This window comes from Kogia breviceps, chromosome 5 (assembly GCF_026419965.1).
Source record: "Kogia breviceps isolate mKogBre1 chromosome 5, mKogBre1 haplotype 1, whole genome shotgun sequence".
Taxonomy (NCBI): Eukaryota; Metazoa; Chordata; class Mammalia; order Artiodactyla; family Physeteridae; genus Kogia; species Kogia breviceps.
The window spans coordinates 138,410,236-138,430,605 of NC_081314.1; the positions used below are offsets into that span (position 1 = coordinate 138,410,236).

The following is a 20,370-nucleotide window of genomic DNA, read 5'->3' on the forward strand; positions in this document are numbered from 1 at the left end:
CCCTCCTATTCTCTTTGCAATTAACTATTACTATCTGCATATAAGTACCCAACTTAACTTCTGCTCACAAAAACACTACAATAAATACTTCAAAGATTTAAAACACTGTATTTCCACTTCCTATTCCAAATCTACTCACCTACTAAACTAGAAACTTGGGACTTCTTCTTCCTTCTAAGCACAAAATGATTCTCCAATCTGTTTCCCTTCTCTATGCCTTGGTTCAGGTCTCCTTTATCCCCTGCACGGACTATTTAATAACTACCACTTCCCTACCCAGCATGTTCCTGATTCCATCTTGATAGAGCTTGTGCTTACTGACCCTCTTGGACAATCTGCTTAAAGAATTTCATCTAAGTCAATTACACGGGGACTTTATGCCTTATAAACATGACTAATGAAGTGAGAAAAGGTGGAAAAGGGTCAGTCCTGTTTTTTCCCCAAGAAGCCCCAATGATTTAAGAATTTTCCAGGTAGGGACTTCCCTGGTGGTCCAGTGGCTAAGACTCTGCACTCCCAATGCAGGGGGCCCAGGTGTGATCCCTTGTCAGGGAACTAGATCCCACATGCCGCAACTAAGAGTTCGAATGCCAAAACTAAAGATTCTGCATGCCACAACTAAAAAGATCCTGCATGCGGCAACTAAGGCCTGGCACAGCCAAATAAATAAATATAATATTAAAAAAAAGAATTTTCCAGGTATAATCACATGTGTACTAACTACCCATAAAGTTTCCTCCCACAGTGTATTTTTTCTCATAACAGTTTTCTGAGCAAACGTTCTTTTTAGCAATCTTACCTAAATCCACCCCAAATTTCTGAGGTAGGACTCTGGGGATGTTTTCTAGCAATCCCCCACCGGTAATATGTGCAAAGGCCTTAACATGTCCTGAACGCAGGACAGGTAACAGTGAATGGCTGTAGATTCTGGTTGGAGTTAGAAGTAAGTCACCTGTATATTAGGAAGATAAGACAAAAACTTAGTCTATGAATATAAAACCAAAACATATGCAGTTTGTTCCATTCTAACTTTAAGTTAACGAAAGCCTAACCCAACTAAGTGGTTGCTCAGACATTCCCAAGCAGGAGAGTTTAAATGGGAGTACGTTTACCTAAGGCCTGGCCACCACAGCCATCAGGTGCTGGAGAGGAGTACCGAAGGGAGGATTTTGCTACAATTTTCCTCACAAGGCTAAATCCATTGCTGTGAAGACCAGATGAAGCTATTCCAATAACAGCGTCCCCTTCAGTGATTCTTTCCAGGTGAGGAAGTTTCTGATCCCGCTCCATTGCACCAACGGCAAAACCGGCTAGATCATACTCTCCAGGAGGGTACATGTCAGGCATTTCTGCCGTTTCACCTCCTGGCAGAAAGAGAAAACAAGAGCAAAGAAATCACCGAATACTTATAAACCTGTCTAGGAAGTAGTGACACCAGCTACTCTTCATATGAACAACTAAACAAAAGCTGTATTCCGCGAACATCTAAGCATGATTTCAGGGTAAATAGCGCTAATCTCCACAAAGGGTGAGTATAGCCTCCAAACATCATTGTTTTTACGGGATGAGTACTCAGTTGAATATAACACCATTTCTCTAGCAGTTTAGTGTCAGAAATGCTTTCACCTATATTTGATCTTTACAATCACTCTATGTTCCAATAATGGTACAGGCTTAGAGAAGTGATTTAATCAGACCTGCCTAACTCTAAATGCTCTGGCCTAAAAAATATGTCATAGTTCATATTACCACCATATTGGTGGTAATATGGTTTAGGCAGGCAGATCCAAATTAGGATCTAGGCAGGTCGATCTAGGCCTAGGTCTAGGCAGGTCGATCTAGGTCTAGGTCTAGGCAGGTCTAGGTCTAGGCAGGCAGATCCAAATTAGGAACTGTTCTAAAAGAGGGCTGAAAGGCAATTTTGGCTTTGGGGACATACTTGTCCACAGAAATGGTAATATAAAATAGGTAGTTTTGTTCCTTGGTCAACCTACAGATTTTGTTCAAAATTCTCCTGTATGTATTTAATATTTCTGTAAACCTTGGGTACATTTTATTCTTAGTGTCATTTCTGTGGGAAAATAAGGCTTAAGTTAAGACTCAGAAAGCCAAGAACCGATCTGCCTCTGCTGCAGGGCCATAAGGAGGAAACAACCCCCTACCCTGTCTGTCCAGGAGGCCACTGAGAGAGATGGGAGTGAAATGGCTAGTGATCAGGGAGAAAGCTAAGGCTTGGGTGATGGTGGAGGAGTATGAGCCTCAGTCTGGGGACGAGCCCTTGAGGGGAGGGTTTGAGGGCACAAAGGTCTAAGTTTTCCTTAGGCGGTATCATCTATATTTTACTTGCCTCGTCTTGTGACACATAGCTTGCCCCGTTAGGTATACTGGTAACCGATCATGTTTGTACATAGGGCTGAAATACATAAGAAGGATGTGTGATTAAAATGGATGATCATACCGAGGAGAGCACATCCGGCTTTTTTACAAGCTTTAGCGATTCCAGCAACAACAGCTTCAGTCGTACTGGGGTCAAGTTTTCCACAGGAAAAGTAATCCAGGAAAAAGAGGGGCTCCGCTCCTTGTGCCAGAATATCATTTACACACATCGCAACCAAATCTTGACCAATGGTTTCATGTTTATGGCACTGCTGGGCAATCTACAGAAGAATATAAACATCCACATAAGAGAATAAGCTCCAAACTATATCTTGTCAATTATCAGTGGAGGCTAACAATATTACTGACTTTTGGCTAGGTGCTCTGAACACCTAAAGGCAAAAGACCACTAAATTCCGATAAGCTACTTGGTCCGAAAGTATTCCCTTTTTCCCCCCTAAGATAACCCTTCTATCCGGATATAGCCTCACCAACACTGTTATTAGAAACACGTAGCTGTTGTAGCCAAGTGTATGATTACTTGGTGTGGTTCTCTTTAGTGCATATATGTCAAGAGGGGAAAGATATGTATTTTATTTGTTTGTTTATTTATGGCTGCGTTGGCTCTTCGTTGCTGCACGTGGGCTGTTGCGGTGAGCGGGGGCTACTCTTTGTCGCGCTGTGCAGGCTTCTCATTGCGGAACACAGGCTCTAGGTGTGCGGGCTTCAGTAGCTGTGGCATGCGGGCTCAGTCGTTGTGGCTCACGTGCTCTAGAGCACAGGCTCAGTAGCTGTGGCTCACAGGCTTAGCTGCTTCGCAGCATGTGGGATCTTCCCGGACCAGGGCTTGAACCCGTGTCCCCTGCATTGGCAGGCGGATTCTTAACCACTGTGCCACCAGGGAAGTCCCAAAAGATATGTATTTGATACACAGTAAATTCTTTCATATCTTTCATAAAAGGCCTTTACTCACATAAGTGTCTGATTACCTTCAGTTTAGTTCCAACGCCATCTGTTCCACAGGCCAGAAGAGGATCGTTGAAACCGGCTGCTTTCAAATCAAAAAGACCAGCAAAACCTCCAAGATCAACATCACAGCCTGTTGGAGAGAAAATTAATTCCTTGCTGTATTTCAACAGCAAGGAGTTGATCAAGAAAGCAGGTATTAAAGGGGTATATATATCCTTTTGAGCTTAAGATCATGGATAAGAAATGCTTTTAATATTAGAGATAAGAAAGCAGAACACTATGAGTTTGGCTTAAATAGGGCAAGACTTACAGCAGCTTGGCATTAATCTGGAACATCTTCCTCAGTAAACTACAAAGCACAAATCAATACACAATGTTTGTCACAGTTAATGAACTAGCAAAGGACAGACTCTGACTTACCTGGTCTGGAGGTGGCTTTTGCTAAAGGCTTAAACTTCTTGACCAGCATATTTCCAGCTTCAATGTCTACCCCGGATTCCTTGTAAGTCAGGCCCCTAAAGAGTTTAAAAAAACAAAGACATCACCTAAATGCCAGGGAAGAATTAGTTTAACCTTAAAATATTATTTAAAGCAGAAGATATCACTAGTGATTTTCATATCCCCCAGTATGCTGGGCCATATCCAGAGATTTTGATTTAGCTGGTCTAGGGCAGGTCCTAGGAATTGAAATGTGTTTAAACAACCTCCTCAGTTGATCATCACTATTTGGAACTTCACTATTTGTAACTACTTCTCTAACTGAACTATTTCTTCCAGAAGTGCTTGTCATAGGCAGTTAAATATACCAATATTTGGCCGTAAAATTTCTCTGTTCAATTTTGGTATGGGAAGGAAAGGAGTGCCAAAACGGAGTCAAAAAAGTGAAAATTAGGATTATGAGAACTCTACAAAGAAATCCCTCAATAATGAGACTGAGCCCTTACTGCAATAATACAGAACTGTATCAGTTTCCTTATGGCTAAAGACAGTAAGAAATAAGATTTAAAAAACTCTAAAAAAAAGCAAGACCAGGTAATGATATTCAGTGCATCATTTCCATTTATAATAGTCCCAACAAGTTAGAACAGTACATTTAGAGATCAAGTTTATAAATGGCAATGTGACTTCATTAGTCTTGCCTTACAAAAATGACAACTCTGGACTAGTGGGATTCAGGGATACGTGAGGAAATATGTCAAGTTTTATAAGAAGCAAGGTGCCAGGGTACAGACTTGAGAGAAATTTGGCAGTTAACTCCAATAAAGTTAGCAGTCTGGGGTCATGCTTAGATAGGAAACGAAGTTCTACTGGATAAAAACAACTCTTTTGTCAGGTAGCAATTGGCACTGTAGCCTCTCATCTTCTTCATCTTTAAAGAATTAGACGAGTATTAAGATGACAAGTCCCCTGAAATACGCCATTTCAATAGAATCTAGTCATTTTAAAATAAAAAATAAAATTTTAGCATGGTATTTTAATGTTCAAAAAAATTCCATTATTTAACCTTAAAAAATTTGCCTATCAGTAACAGTGTAACTTGAATTAAGTTGCTAAAAATTTCTCATTTTGTCCTAAAACACATTTATTTCTCATAGATGAACTCAATGAGCAATAGTAATTGTGGTGAGACCAAAACACTCACATTTGCAGTTAACAGTTCATTGATTTTACAAAGGAATAGTTAGTTGTATATGACAATAAATGAATCAATAAAGGGTTACAAAATACATTTCGGTAATAAAGATAAATGCAGTGACCAAATGAAATGGCCAAAATTTATAGTATAATCAAATAAAGTTGCAAAGTTAGACAACCAATATTTTCATCTTGAATTCTGTGACAAAATCACTAAGATAAATACAACAGGGACTTCCCTGGTGGCGCAGTGGTTAAGAATCCGCCTGCCAATGCAGGGACCCAGGTTCGCGCCCTGGTCCAGGAAGATCCCACATGCCGTGGAGCAACTAAGGCCGTGCGCCACAGCTACTGAACCTGTGCTCTAGAGCCCGAGAGCCCCAACTGCTGAGCCTGCATGCCACAACTACTGAAGCCTGTGCACCTAGAGCCTGTTCTCTGTAACAAGAAGCCTGCGCACCACAACAAAGAATAGCCCCTACTTTCCACAACTAGAGAAAGCCCATGTGCAGCAATGAAGACTCAATGCAGCCAAAAATAATTAAGTAAATAAATTTATATAAAAAAGATAAACACAACAGTAATATATAAATACATGATAATTCAAGGAATAAAAATCCCTTCCCCCATCTTTATTGATGAATAATTGACAATTGATTGCATATATCTAAAACGTACAATGTGAAAAAAATCTTTCAACAGCACTGATCTTATTGAGTTTTTCAAACATGAGCTACCATGAAGTTTTCCATTTCATTTGAATATTGCTGTAACTAGTAGTTTCAATTCAAACTAAATGCAAATCAAAATCAGATCAGTCGGGCTTCCCTGGAGGCACAATGGTTAAGAATCCACCTGCCGATGCAGGGGACACGGGTTCGAGCCCCGGTCTGGGAAGATCCCACATGCCACAGAGCACCTAAGCCTGTGAGCCACAACTACTGAGCCTGCACTCTAGAACCCGCAAGCTACAACTGCTGAAGCCTGCGCACCTACAGCATGTGATCTGCAGCAAGAGAAGCCACCGTAATGAGAAGCCCGAGCACCGCAACGAAGAGTAGCCCCCGCTCGCCGCGACGAGAGAAAGCCCGCGCACAGCAACAAAGACCCAATGCAGCCAAAAAGAAAATAAATAAATTTATATATATATATAAAAAAATCAGATCCATCTCATAGCATTAAGAATACAGAATGTCTTAGTACAGGGTTAATAGAGTTTTCTACATCGCCATTTATGCCGGTTCTGGAGCTGTGCTATAATCACCTTGGTCAGAAGTTTACCTGGGCTGCTGGAGGAAAGCTATGGCACGATAGCCAATGTCCTTCCTATAAATGGCTCCCTCAAACTTTATAGCAGCTAGTCCTTTCTTGGCTCCTTCAAGGGCTGAGATGAGATTTTCCCGGATGGCCGTTACTGTAAGGACCCTACCCCCGTTAGTCACCACTTTGCCATCTTTTAGGGCAGTGCCTGCTTGGAACACCTCTAGTCCTAAAGCTTGAGCCTCAGGAAACCCTGTAAGAGAGCATATTTGACATATCAATTGCAGTAATAATATTCTACACTGTGGCTTATAATTTCCAGAAGTTTTTTTTTTAAATAAAATATTTATTTCACTTAAATGAATCTTCACAAGACTCCTATCAGAAAGGAATTAATGTAATATAATAGTAAATACAGCCTTTCTCCTAAGAACAGTCTGTTCTGCTCTAGGGTGACAACTGTGTTACTAAAACCTTGTGTCCAACAAGATCATTGCAACGCAAAACATATTCTTAATCTTTTCCCTAATACAACAATTGTAAAATTTTAAGACAAATGATTTAAATTAGGTTTTGGGCTCAGCCTAAAAGAAAATCCCTGGCTTCATTTTTTCTTTTGGCTGCATTGGGTCTTCGTTGCTGTGTGCGGGCTTTCTCTAGTTGCAGCGAGTGAGCTCAGTAGTTGCGGTGCACAGGCTCTAGGGTGTGCAGGCTTCAGTAGTTGTGGCTCGCAGGCTCTAGAGCACACGCTCGGTAGTTGTGGTGCACGGGCTTAGTTCCGCAGCAAGTGGGATCTTCATGGACCAGGGATTGAATCCGTGTCCCCTGCACTGGCAGGTGGATTCTTAACTACTGTGTCACCAGGGAAGTCCCCTGGCTTCATTTTCTTTTGAATTAGTTTTAGGATCTCACATATGTATTTTACATTTAAAATATTATTAGACTGTGTTTTCTAAATTCTGAAATGACCAACATGGACAGTTTATACAAAGACAACCTCTTAATTAAAAACTTTTTTTTCCTTATTATTTATTATTTTTGGCTGAGTTGGGTCTTTGCTGCTGTGTGTGGGCCTTCTCTAGTTGTAGTGAGTGGGGGCTACTCTTTATTGTGGTGCACGGGCTTCTCTTTGAGGTGGTTTCTCTTGTTGCGGAGCATGGGCTCTAAGCTCATGGGCTCTAGAGCACAGGCCCAACAGTGTGGTGCACAGGCTTAGCTGCTCTGTGGCATGTGGGATCTTCCCAGACCAGGGCTCGAACACATGTCCCCTGCATTGGCAGGCGGATTCTTAACCACTGTGCCAGCAGGGAAGTCCCCCCCAAAAAACTTTCATATCCCTAGTTTGTCCTTTTCCATTTCTCTTTTAGCACCATATTTGGTAATCTGTTAATACACATCTTCCCTAGGTGTTTATTTTTTTGCTGTATCAAATTTTCTTTAAAACAATTTTTTATTGTAGTTGATTTATAATATCATGTCTTCTCTAAGTGTTTTTATTTTTACTTTTTCAAAATATTTATATATTATTTATTTATTTTGGCTGCTCTGGGTCTTAGTTGCAGCATGCAGGCTCTTAGTTGCGGCACGCGTGCGGGATCTAGTTCCCCGACCAGGGATTGAACCTGGGCCCCCTGTATTGGGAGCACAGTCTTACCAACTGGATCAGAAGGGAAGTGCCTCCAGGTGTTTTTATAACATAGGGGCGTTTAGTCACAGGTACTGAAGTATCTGGTGGCATCAGTAACACCCAATATTGGGGTGTCAGAAATAACTATGACACTTGTCACCCCAATCTTAGAGAAATGTCACCAATACAAAAGATCTTGATTCTACCCCTTCCCTTCATTTTAAAAGGCAATCAGCTCCTAACTGCCCAGCCGCCATGTGTGGGATGCACAGGGCAATGGACTTACTGTCTGGGTAAGACAGTAAATAGGGTGTTTGAATCAAACACAGTATTGGGGTATTAAGGGAGGCCAAATGACAGCCTGCTAGGGATTTTAAAGGTCTGGTGTTTGGCCTTATCGTTCTGGAACTTATTTAGCATTTTAAAACATTGCTTTATCTGACATCATTTAACTAGATGCCTCACCTCCTATAACGAGAAACAGAAGAGAAGGCTATACTTCTGAAACTTTTAATTCTGCCATCAAAGTGACCGTGGGGTGTACTACAAACTGGGGGGTTAATTTGTGATCATTCAGAGATCAAGCCCTGAAATTTTCTCCTTGATGTAATTTATATTAAAGTTCCTCCAACTCTCATACATTCCTATTATCTTCCTGGCTCTTGGAGGATGGACAAGAAAGGCAGCACTGGGTGATTCTCTGGAAACTTAGCTAGGCCCACTTAAGTCTTCACTGTGCAGGAAGAGAAATGGACGGCAGTTCTTTAAATACAGTAATTTTGATATCTGGACACCCATATCCAACAAGCAACATGGTTATGTTAAAAACCCCTGAAAGGTTAGATGTCTCTAAACCCTTAAAACGAACACAACTTTGAATGGGACAAAGGCCTACTGTGGTACTGGTCACTTGTTACCTTGCAGCGCAACCTTCTGTCTTCTGATACTCACCTGTTACCTCTACGCCCTTGGTGTGGCCTCCTGGGTAACCTTTACTTGCCATGACCACAGTTACGGCAGTGTGGTTGTCAAGCCAAACAGGCAGAGAGGTGCAGAGCAGGCCGTCTAAGGTAGACTGAATCACTTCATAAAGGTCACTTTTAAGAAGTGGGAGGATCACCTGGAAAAACATAATCAACGTGGCAACTGAGAGGAATTTCAGTTGTCCTTAGACATTTTATTCACTAGGATACCAGAATTTGCATATGTTTCTCAAAGGTAATTATTTCAAGGCTGATAAATCCTAAGATTAAAACAGCACACATATTCTACAAAGTAACAGTTTATATTATTATCTTTATTACTCACTTGGCACTCTGGATCACCAAAACGGCAATTAAACTCCAGAACTTTTGGGCCATCCTTGGTCAGCATTATACCAGCATAGAGGATACCTTCGTTAAAAAATGGAAAAAATAAATCTATAATGAAGACATTGTATTGTGACTATGAAAATCAGAATATAAACTTAGAGTACTGAAAGTTTTGGAATGACTGTAACAAATGTTATAACAGTGGTCAATTCAAAAAAGAAAATGGTGGGCTTCCCTGGTGGCACAGTGGTTAAGAATCCACCTGCCAATGCAGGGGACACGAGTTAGAGCCCTGCTGGGAAGATCCCGCATGCCGTGGAGCAACTAAGCCCATGCACCACATCTACCGAGTCTGCGCTCTAGAGCCCACGAGCCACAACTACTGAGCCTGTGTGCCACAACTACTGAAGCCCGGGCACCTAGAGCCTGAGCTCCGCAACAAGAGAAGCCACCGCAATGAGAAGCCCGCGCACCGCAACAAAGAGTAGCCCCTGCTTGCAGCAACTAGAGAAAGCCGCGTGCAGCAACAAAGACCCAGCGCGGCTAAAAGTAAACAATAAATAAATAAATAAATTTATAAAAAAAGAAAATGGTGTAAACTTACTCTATAAATAATGTCCACAATGACATCAATATGCTTACCTGTGTATGGCACACCCTCCTGCTGCATGCCATCCACTGTCCTCTGAAGAATAGTATTTTTAATTTTTAGCAACAAATCCTTGGAAACCTGGGGAACATAGAGACATATTTAAATGTAACTGGTATTAAACTGAAAAAGTCCTAGCCCACACTGAGGCTCCTTTGTATACTTACAGTATATTCTATGCATACCTCATTAGCCTATAAATTGAGAATCTAGAGTTTATAATATAAATTAACTGTAGAAATTATTGCACACGCATGCCGCAACTAAGAGTCCGCATGCTACAACTGAGACCCAGTGCAGCCAAAATAATAAATAAACAAACAAATAATTTTTTTAAAGTTAAAAAAATATATATACAAATAAAATCACTTTTACCAAATGGTAGTTTTAATACATGAAGTCTAAAGTAAACTCTTTTTGGTTTTTAATTTCTTAGTTAAGAAAAATATCGAAAAGGCGCTATATTATTTGCACAAACAATTATAACTATCAGCAGTGAAAGGAAATGGAGGAGTTTCTGAAGTGCTAATCTATTTATAATATGCTTAATGCATATTTTTCATAATCATTCTCAAGGAATTGTTTGGAAACATGCTCTATCCGTTATGAAGTAGAAAGACTAGAAGAACAAATGATAGTCTGACTTGGTTCTCAATTCACCACACCCACTCTTACTGAGCACGTATGTATAGGGCCCTGGATATCCAAAGATGAATAAGGAGGGGCTAGAAGGATCTGTTCAATGGATATTTAAGTTAGTTCCTCAAAGGCTTTTAGAAAAGGTTAGTTTTAGAGTGAGACCAGAAGAGACACTTTTCATTTAACAGGAAAACCAATTTGCTGATTAGTAATATCATTTACAGAAAGAAAAACCAGAAAAGTGTCTAAGAGCTCTTTGAGAAGACCAAACAATGACTACTGAACTTCATTTGAGCCTCTGGGAAGTACCTGAGGTGCTGGACAATAGGCTCCCATTCCCCCTGTGTTGGGCCCCTGATCTCCCTCCAGCAATCGCTTATGGTCCTGTGCTGGGGGCATGGGGGCCACAGTCTTTCCATCAGTGAAGCACAGACACTGTAGAGAAAACAAACGGTCCACTTAACCTTAAATGCCAAAAAGTAAAAAAATAATTTAATAAGGAGAACTATATGTACCTTAAGTCTAATTAGAGAAGAAGTTTTCTTTTTTAAAGTAAAATGATTTAAAACATAAATAACCCTAAGTTTCCTAGATCGAGAATCAAAAGATCCTGTATACTCTGTTCTGAAGGATCTGTAATTTTTGAGTTAGGTTGTCGGTGGAGGGGGGGCGGAAATCAAGCTACTCTCAAAGTAAAAAATTTCAACCTTCCCCCGTTTAAATAATGGGTGATGTAAGTCCAATTTGCCTACTGCTACACTGGGGATGATTAAAAGAAGATAAATTCTTCAGACTTCCCTGGTGGTGCAGTGGTTAAGAATCTGCCTGCCAATGCAGGGGACACGGGTTCGAGCCCTGTTTTGGGAAGATCCCACATGCTGCAGAGAAAACTAAGCCCGTGTGCCACAACTACTGAGCCTGCGCTCTAGGGCCCGCGAGCCACAACTGAGCCTGAGAGCCACAATCACTGAGGCTGTGTGCCACAACTACTGAAGCCCGCACACCTAGAGCCCGTGCTCTGCAACGAGAAGCCACCGCAATGAGAAGCCTGTGCACTGCAACAAAGAATAGCCCCCGCTCTCAGCAACTACAAAAAGCCCACGCAGCAACAAAGACCCAACGCAGCCAAAAATAAATAAATAAGTTTATATATTAAAAAAAAAGAAGTATCTGAAATACTAAACGTATACACATTTCTGTGTAACTGCTCAGTTTATGCTCTTGGATGAAGCGACCAGAGTAAACCAAGCCTTTTTTGGGATCATAGGTCAGATAACACAGCTTATACTCTGTAAAAGTCCAAAAGATGAATATACATACAGACACCTCTTCTCCTTCAAGAAGTTCCTCAATGACAGTTGTTTCTCCAGCTTCTCCAAAAGCTTTATCCTTATTGTCAATAAAAACAAAACAAAAAGAGAAATAAATTATAAGCTTTTATTATTTACTTAATTGGCTGTTGTCATTTTGCACCATTTGTATTATGAACCAATGCACTAGTATTATAATTTCTCTTTCTCTTTCTGAAAGCTGCAAAGGAATATATATGAATGTTTCCTATTTTTATTTTATTTTATTTATTTATTTGTGGCTGCATTGGGTCTTCATTAGTGTGCGCAGGCTTTTCTCTGGTTGCCCCGAGCGGTGGCTACTCTTTGTTGTGGTGCGCGGGCTTCAGTAGTTGTGGCTCGCAGGCTCTAGAGCGCAGGCTCAGTAGCTGCGGCGCATGGGCTTAGTTTCTCCGCGGCATGTGGGATCTTCCTGGACCAGGGCTCGAACCCATGTCCCCAGCACTGGCAGTTGGATTCTTAACCACTGTGCCACAAGGGAAGCCCAAATGTTTCCTATTTTCAGAGTTGCAATGATGTAGAGTTAGCACTGGTACAGATGAGATGAACACACCATTAAAACCCTTCTGGGGATCCAGCTTTCCAGTTTCAAATAAGGTTAACAGAAAAACAGATGTTTTCATCAATATTTAACTCTTATTTCTGACTTATAATTATGTTTGCTTACGATAATTATACTAATGTCTGTGAAAACAGATTTCCACAAGGGGGAGAAACCCACAACAACCAAGAAGGATCATAAAAGCAAAGTATATTAATTCATTGCTTCACTTTTCTTAGACCTGAGACACAAAGGATACTTTTTTTTGTCCTCATGGATTGTTGAGTATTTATTTATATGTTCTGTAGTCTGAGGACTTTCTACCTTTCAGAGCAGACAACAAAGGATGCTAAACAGAACTTACTTGCAAAGAACAGAATCATTGTTTAGCCATCAGTGTAGATGTGTAATAACCGTTTTATAGAGATGGATTATAATACATAGTACTATGAAAAATAACTGTGTTTGCTATACGTTGTCCTTGCCTTGAGGAATATTTGTAAGCTTAAGAGTATTTATTTATCCGGTGTGACTAGAAAATTATAAACTTTTTAAGAGGGATCAACTTACCTGCATAATCTCCCGTACAGCTTTGCAGGCCTCTTCTTTACTCTTTGCGACAACTACCCCTTTCCCAGCTGCAAGACCACTGGCCTTCACAACCAAAGCGGGGAAGTCTGCACTGTGAAGACACAGTAAATTTCAACGTCCAATAAATCTTTAAGATTCAAAAGTTTAAAATGCTTTGGGATTGTGTAATGATACGATATAGCAACAACTGAAAAGCAGAAAAAAAAAATAAACTGCTAACACCATTTGGATGTACTTCCTGCCAGGATTTCTTTTTCCCTATGTATTCTTTATAGGTGTGGTCATATGGTACAGTTTTGCTTTTCTCACTTATCATGAGATGATATAAGCAAAATCTTTGGGGGAAAACAGCAGTTGCATAGCATGAATATGGAATGACCTTTTAAGATACAATACAAAGTGGGGCTTCCCTGGTGGTGCAGTGGTTGAGAGTCCGCCTGCCGATGCAGGGGACACAGGTTTGTGCCCCGGTCCGGGAAGATCCCACATGCTGCGGAGCGGCTGGGCCCGTGAGCCATGGCCGCTGAGCCTGCGCGTCCGGAGCCTGTGCTCCGCAACAGGTGAGGCCACAACAGTGAGAGGCCCGCATACCGCCAAAAGAAAAAAAAAAATTAAAAGATACAATACAAAGTAATGAATCATGCTCTCCTTCAAGTAAAAGATGCAGCTGTATAAGACCAATATAAGCATGGATACACAGATCATTTCTCCAAGTACACATAAGAAACTGTTGTTGGTAGTTTCTTCTATTGAGTAGAACTGGAGATCTAGAAGGAGACTTACCCAAAGTAAATAACAAAATTGTTACTTGGAAGCTATCTGGCTACTAGGAAATAAAAAATTCAATGTAGGATGATGAAAAAACAAATGAAACTGACCCAACTAAAAAGAAAACATCAGGTAAAAAGGAAAAGTGTCAACAAAAATAGGGGGCAAAGGCATGTATCTACCAACATTCATTGATTGCTCAATGTTCTCCATATACTAGAGAACAGGATGTTTAATTCTAAGATTTAGGATTGAACAGTGGTGGCAGAAGGTCACGTGATGATTCCTCACTATCCTTTATATGGTAAGATGTCACTGTGTCAATTTGGCTAAGAGGGAACGCCTATAGAACCAAATGTATTGTTTTCCCCTAGAAACTATTCAGCAACAAACATTAAAAAATTTATCTTAAAAAAAAATTTATCTTTCTGCAAGGTCGTAAGAGTAAATCCCATTTTATTTTGATGTTGGAAAAAGGCAATCTACATCCTATGAGTTTTCCCCTAGAATTATCTTACTATAAACTCGTAACATAAAAGTGACCCGTATATTCAAATATCATATAACAAGTGCCCTTCACTTCTTCTATTTACCTCATAATGAAGCAGCAGGCTTCTTCAGCTTTGGTGAAAGCTCTCCACTGTGCAGTTGGGATTCCATGTCGGTCCATAAACTCTTTGGCAAATCTCTTGCTGGACTCTAACTGAGCTGCTTCTGCTGTAGGGCCAAAGCACCGCACTCCTGCAGATGTCAGGCTCCCAACAATTCCTAGGGATGGAAACAAGCAGCCGTAGCCCAGCTCTCTGAAGGGCCTTTTCATTCTGAAGAATTAGGATCAGGCTAAATATACATTGAAATGAGGCAAATGGCAGAGAATAACCACGTTTTTCATGTTTTCTATAGGATATAAACAAAATGCTACCGACACATGATTCAAATCCAACAAAAATCATGTGTGATATTCAAATATATGGATTATTAAGTAGACACCAGAATAGAGCAGAATAAAAACAAAATATTTCCCACAGCTGCAAATTTGTTCTCTCATTCAAATTTAGTCTTATTATTCATACTACTGATGCCTGGGGGGGTGGGGAAATCCTAGAATCCATAAATTTCAAGAGAGTGAAAGCTTTTTCAGTGTATTATATTAGAAACCCTCATCTGTAAAATGTATTAGATGAGATGATCTCCAAGCTCCTGTTAGCACAGTGTATACCATAATAATAAACAGAAATGAACTTTACCAGCAGCCAGAGGTGCCTCTGGTCCAACAACTACAAATTCAATTTCCTCATCTTTGCAGAACTGTGCAAGGGCAGTGTGATCACTGATTGAGATGTCTGTGAAAAGAAAAAAGAAACAAACCCACCTTGTTTATAAAAACATTCTTTAAGTTAACTGTCTTTCTGAAATCTAAGTACTATACTTTGGTATGCCTATTAATTGTTGGTTTTCTTTTACTGGTACAGAAGAGTTTCACCATGAGAAATTCAAAGCACAGTACATTAGGCTAACCAACAAAGCTCAGTGCTCTGTTTTGTTGTCACTACAGTGGTAACAGAGAACTGAGTAAGTTCTCCAAGAGCTATACAGTACTTTCTTGACTGTGGTGTTCATGTTGCTAGTGTTGATTGTAAACAAAAAAGTGTATCAGAGAATATACTCAGAAACTGGTCTTTTAAATGTCATTCATTCAAGACTTACTGAGAACTGCTATATGCTAGATACTGTCCTAGTCACCAGGTTAAGATGTAAACACAAACAGGGTCCCTATAATTAAGATGCTTATATTTCACTGTGGGAATGTTGAGTTATAAATATCCAAGCAAAATAATGCAAAGTGTGAACCATTAGGCAAATCTGATATGAGGTAAACTGGGAGGCTATTTCTGATTAAGCCAGAAAGGGTCTCTGTGCAAAGACGTTTAAGCTAAGTACTGAAGGATGACTTTTAAGACCTAGCTCACTTCTCCAATGTACAAGCCAGGTAAATTTTCTTTCTTGATGGGAGTTCTAAGTAGTAGTAGGATCAACCATGTATTAATCTTGAGTAGGTTCTATAGGCGCTCTTCTGCTTCACTGTTATTTGGGCCACCATTCTTAAGCTGGCTGAAGTCTCTGTACATATGTGGTATTTGTGATGTGTAGGGGATTAAGTGCAGAAAAGGTAGAGTTCTCAATCTACAGGAACTGCCTGAGTGGGATAAGGATGGAGTACCATGCACTCTGGGTTAGTAGCTGCAAACACAACTGGGCTGAACAGAGCCAACTACCTCAGCACAGCCAAGGGTGGCAAGGGGAAGATGACACACCTAACCTGTCACTACAAGTGACAGCAGCCTCATGACAATATTGGGAGATTTTCATGGGCTGGTCTGTATAACATCAGTTGCATCTAGATAAAATGTGCCATTTCTTTAAAAGAAAAAAAATACAATACCTCACTCCTAGAGTTAAGATCCCAGGGAAGCAGATATTTTCTTATTTATCTTTTTCTTATTATTTTTGCTCCTATGTACACAATTATCTTCTCCCAGTTGGTAGCTTGCTGGGTCTGTGTTCTCTCCATAAATATTATGTGCCACGTAGGGTACTAGGCACAGTGCACACAGTGCAGAATGAGACAGGAGACATGGGACTTCCCTGGTGGCGTAGGGGTTAAGAATCCGCCTGCCAATGCAGGGGACACCGGTTCGAGCCCTGGTCCTGGAAGATCCCACATGCCGCGGAGCAACTAAGCCCATGCACCACAACTGCTGAGCCTGTGCTCTAGAGCCCGCAAGGCACAACGACTGAAGCCCATGCACCTAGAGCCTGTGCTCTGCAACAAGAGAAGTCACCGCAATGAGAAGCCCGTTCACCGCAACGAAGTGTAGACCCCGCTTGCCACAACTAGAGAAAGCCCACACACAGCAACGAAGACCCATCGCAGCCAAAAATAAATAAATAAATAAATAAATTTATTTTTTTAAAAAAGACATGCGACTTCCTTGCCCTCATGCAGTTTACATTCTAGAGCTTATGTTCTAGGAGGGAAATGAAGATAGGAGACAGACAAGAGAAAAGTAAAAGAAGATACAGATAATAGTTCATGATTGAAAACAAATGAATTGGGGGGTGAGCATGCTTTACTTAGAAACTTTAGGAAAGTCCTCTTTGAGAAGGTAACATAAGTTGAGACCTGAATGATGAGGAGCCAGTCATGCTAGGAGTGAGAACAAAGTCCAAGGCAGCTCTGTTTGGGATACTGGCAGGACTGCATGGATAGAACACAGTGAAAAGAAAACAAGGGCTATAAAAGATCAGGCTGGAAAGGCAGGCAGAGACCAGATCACAGAGGGTTTTGTAAGGACAGGAGTTTGAGTTTACGCTAACTACTACGAGAAGTCACTGAAGAATTTAATGCAGCATAAGAACTGATCATCTTTTCCTATTTACCAGCGGAAGAGATGAAGGCTGAGATCTATTACGGAGTAAGAATTGCCAGAATTTTGCATTCCTCAAAATATACACCCAAACACCTTTAACCTATATTAGGCATTTTGTAACTTTTTCAGTGGACATGTTTTATAAGGTTTAAAATAATTTAAGGTAAGAAAATGATACACTCTGAACAACAGGATACCTTAAATTACAACATATGGCAAGTATTCAAATTACCACATAAATTTCTGAGTTAAAAAAAACATTCAAATCTGAACAGCAATTGACCTTTATAAAGAAGAGATGTGAGTGACAGTTTATCATTTACAATCGTTCATTTTTACTTCAAAAAAATGATTACCAGTGTTCGAAATCTTTTCTGCGCAGGCAGTGCCTGCATTTCCTGGGGTAACTAACACTTGTTTGACATGATTAGACTGCGCAAGTTTCCAGGCCAGAGTATGTTCCCTTCCTCCATTGCCAATTACAAGTACTCGGGCTGCCATTGCTCAGTCTGCAAAGCAGGAATTCAGCAGGAAAATGAAAGCTGCAGAAAGAAAACCACAGTTGATAGTTTAGAATACATATACTTTAGAAACCACGATATCTAAACATGATTTAAGTAGTCATTTGTAATCAAACAAATAACATTTTATTGCAGCAATTCATTTGTGAAAAAACAGGATTCATAATTTGAGAAATATGACTGTGTACTCTTAAGGATTAGAGCGGTACTTTAAAGCTCCTTATTTCATTAAAACAAAATCTATGAACAGTCACCCTTCTTTGGGCTTCACTTTTATTTATTTATTTTGGCCGTGCTGGGTCTTAGCTGCGGCACGTGGGATCTTTGTTGTGGCATGTGGAATCTTGTAGTTGCAGCATGCAGTCGGCTAGCCGCGGCATGCACACGGGATCCAGCTACCTGGACAGGGATCAAATCCTGGCCCCCTGCATTGGGAGGGCAGACTCCCACCCACTGGGCCACCAGGGAAGTCCCTGGGCTTCACTTTTAGAAGATTTAAAAAATCATCAAATCTCAGTCAAAAATGAATCTTAATGTTTTAAATTTAGACACCAAATTGAAAATAACTGTTTTTAAACCTTTAGTCTTATAAATAATAGACTTTAAAGTTACAATAAATTTAAAGAAATGTTTTAGAGCCCAGGGCTTCCCTGGTGGCGCAGTGGTTAAGAATCCACCTGCCAGTACAGGGGACATGGGTTCGAGCCCTGGTCCGGAAGGATCCCACATGCCGAGTAGTGACTGAGTCCGTGGGCCACAACTACCGAAGCCTGCGCGCCTAGAGCCCGTGTTGCAGCAAGAGAAGGCACCGCAATGAGGAGCCTGCGCACCGCAATGAAGAGTGGCCCCTGCTCGCCGCAACTAGAGGAAGCCTGCATGCAGCATCGAAGACCCAACGCAGCCAAAAATAAATAAATTAAATAAATAAATTAAAAAAAAAAAAGACTAGAGCCTGTAAAGGGTCAAATAGTAAATATTTTCTGAGGGCCATATAGTCTCTGTTGCAATTACTGAACTCTGCCACTGTAGTATGAAAGCTGCCTTGGACAAGAGACAAATGTGCCCCGGCTATGTCCAGTAAAAACTTACATAAATAGGCAGTTGGCTGTAGGTCATAGTTTGCCTACTTCTGCTCTAAGTAACAGGAAGCTATCAGAAGTTTATAAAGCATAACTGTGGCTGTGTTTCCATAAAACTGTATTTATGGACACTGCAATCTGAATTTTGTATAACTGTCATGTGTCACAGAAACATCACTTTTCCTTTTCTTCCCACAAACATTTAACAATGTAAAAACTATTCTTATTTGGTGGACTGTACAAAAACAGGTAGTAGGAAGGATTGGCACAAGAGCAGTAGTTGGCTGACCCCTATTTAAGAAGTTAGTACAATATGCCAGAAAATTGGTAGAGAAGGCAAAAATCAAATTTGAACACGTCTTGCTTAGTTCTGGCATTTGATCCTGGGCAGGATGGGCAACTATCTCTCAAGCTAACAGTGTGACCCTGGTTAAGCTCTTACTACCTGCCATTCAATTTCTTCACATCTTAAAAGGTGGAATTAAGAGAATTTGTCTTATGAGGCCTAGTAAGAATTGAAATGACATTTATAAACAATTAGTACAGTTTCTTACACTCAGCAGTAGTAAATGCTAGCCTGCTATATTTTATTTATTACTTTTGCCAAATTGATGCTTTAGGGAGAGAAAGAAATTCTAACAAGAAAAAAAAAAAGCCAAAGGAATGAATAACTTGTCACATTCATTTACTAATTTTCAGAAGACATGTAATTATGTAGAAGGCAAACTGGTAACAGGAAAAATTGAAATCAGTTACGTTTTGTGAGATGCTAGCATTACACGTTTAAAGAAAAATATAATTTGATAATATAAAGAAGACTTTTTGAGCACTAACTTCGTGCCAGATGCTATTCTAAATGCTTTTCACGAATTACTTCACTTAATCTTAAGAATTCTGTGAGGCAGAAAGGATTACCATGCCCGCTTTGCAGATAAATAACTAAGGTTCAGTTAGGTTATGTAACTTGCTGCAGGTCACATAGATAAGTGGGGATGTAGCCTGGATTCCAACGGAACCAATTTTGCTTCAGACACTCTTTAACAGTTGAAAATATGAGGAAGAAAAAAATTACTAATTATCATCAGAGAGAAAAACACTATTTTAGCTTAATGGAAAAGACTTGCCGTGTGTATTGAAATATCTGAAATGAACGTATCTTTCAGTCTAGAGAAAACATTTATGTTTAGTTTGAATAAGAGGGTCAGTGAAGGGAATTATCCTGATAATTGCCGCGGGGATCTCTGAAAATAGGATTAGGACTCAGCCTGAGGGAATCTACACCCAAGAGTGGCTAGAAGGCCGCCAGCCAGAGTTGCCTAGGTTTGAGTTAAGGAGTTAAGACTTCCTAGCTGGGACACCTTGAGGGACTTAACCTTCTTGGGCCTCAGTCATCTAAATGGGTAACATGAGGAGAATTAGAGAGCCAGGAAAAGCCATTTCAAAGGACTTGGTGAATTGGGACTTCCCTGGCGGTCCGGTGGTTAAGACTCTGCGCTTCCACTGCAGGGGGCCTGGGTTCCATCCCTAGTCAGGGAACTTAGATACTGCATGCTGTGCAGCATTGACAAAAAAAAAAAAGGGAAAACAAAACACAAAGGACCTGGTGAATAAGGTAGAAACCA

At 40.4% G+C, this 20,370-nt stretch overlaps 1 protein-coding gene across 1 annotated transcript in view; it reads right to left on the reverse strand.

Annotated features, from left to right (window-relative positions):
* GART (phosphoribosylglycinamide formyltransferase, phosphoribosylglycinamide synthetase, phosphoribosylaminoimidazole synthetase) overlaps window positions 1-20,370 on the reverse strand; it is a 28,150-nt gene that overhangs the window by 7,178 nt on the left and 602 nt on the right. Inside the window, exons 2-16 of the mRNA XM_059064445.2 lie at window positions 17,505-17,690; window positions 14,965-15,060; window positions 14,311-14,485; window positions 12,929-13,040; window positions 11,789-11,857; window positions 10,778-10,903; window positions 9,823-9,910; window positions 9,176-9,261; window positions 8,819-8,987; window positions 6,262-6,493; window positions 3,766-3,860; window positions 3,366-3,475; window positions 2,459-2,657; window positions 1,113-1,364; window positions 800-952 (exon numbers count right to left, since the gene is read on the reverse strand). Coding sequence (XP_058920428.1) covers window positions 800-952; window positions 1,113-1,364; window positions 2,459-2,657; window positions 3,366-3,475; window positions 3,766-3,860; window positions 6,262-6,493; window positions 8,819-8,987; window positions 9,176-9,261; window positions 9,823-9,910; window positions 10,778-10,903; window positions 11,789-11,857; window positions 12,929-13,040; window positions 14,311-14,485; window positions 14,965-15,060; window positions 17,505-17,649 — 2,107 coding nt within the window. The 5' untranslated portion in view covers window positions 17,650-17,690. The remainder of the gene's footprint in view (window positions 1-799; window positions 953-1,112; window positions 1,365-2,458; window positions 2,658-3,365; window positions 3,476-3,765; window positions 3,861-6,261; window positions 6,494-8,818; window positions 8,988-9,175; window positions 9,262-9,822; window positions 9,911-10,777; window positions 10,904-11,788; window positions 11,858-12,928; window positions 13,041-14,310; window positions 14,486-14,964; window positions 15,061-17,504; window positions 17,691-20,370) is intronic.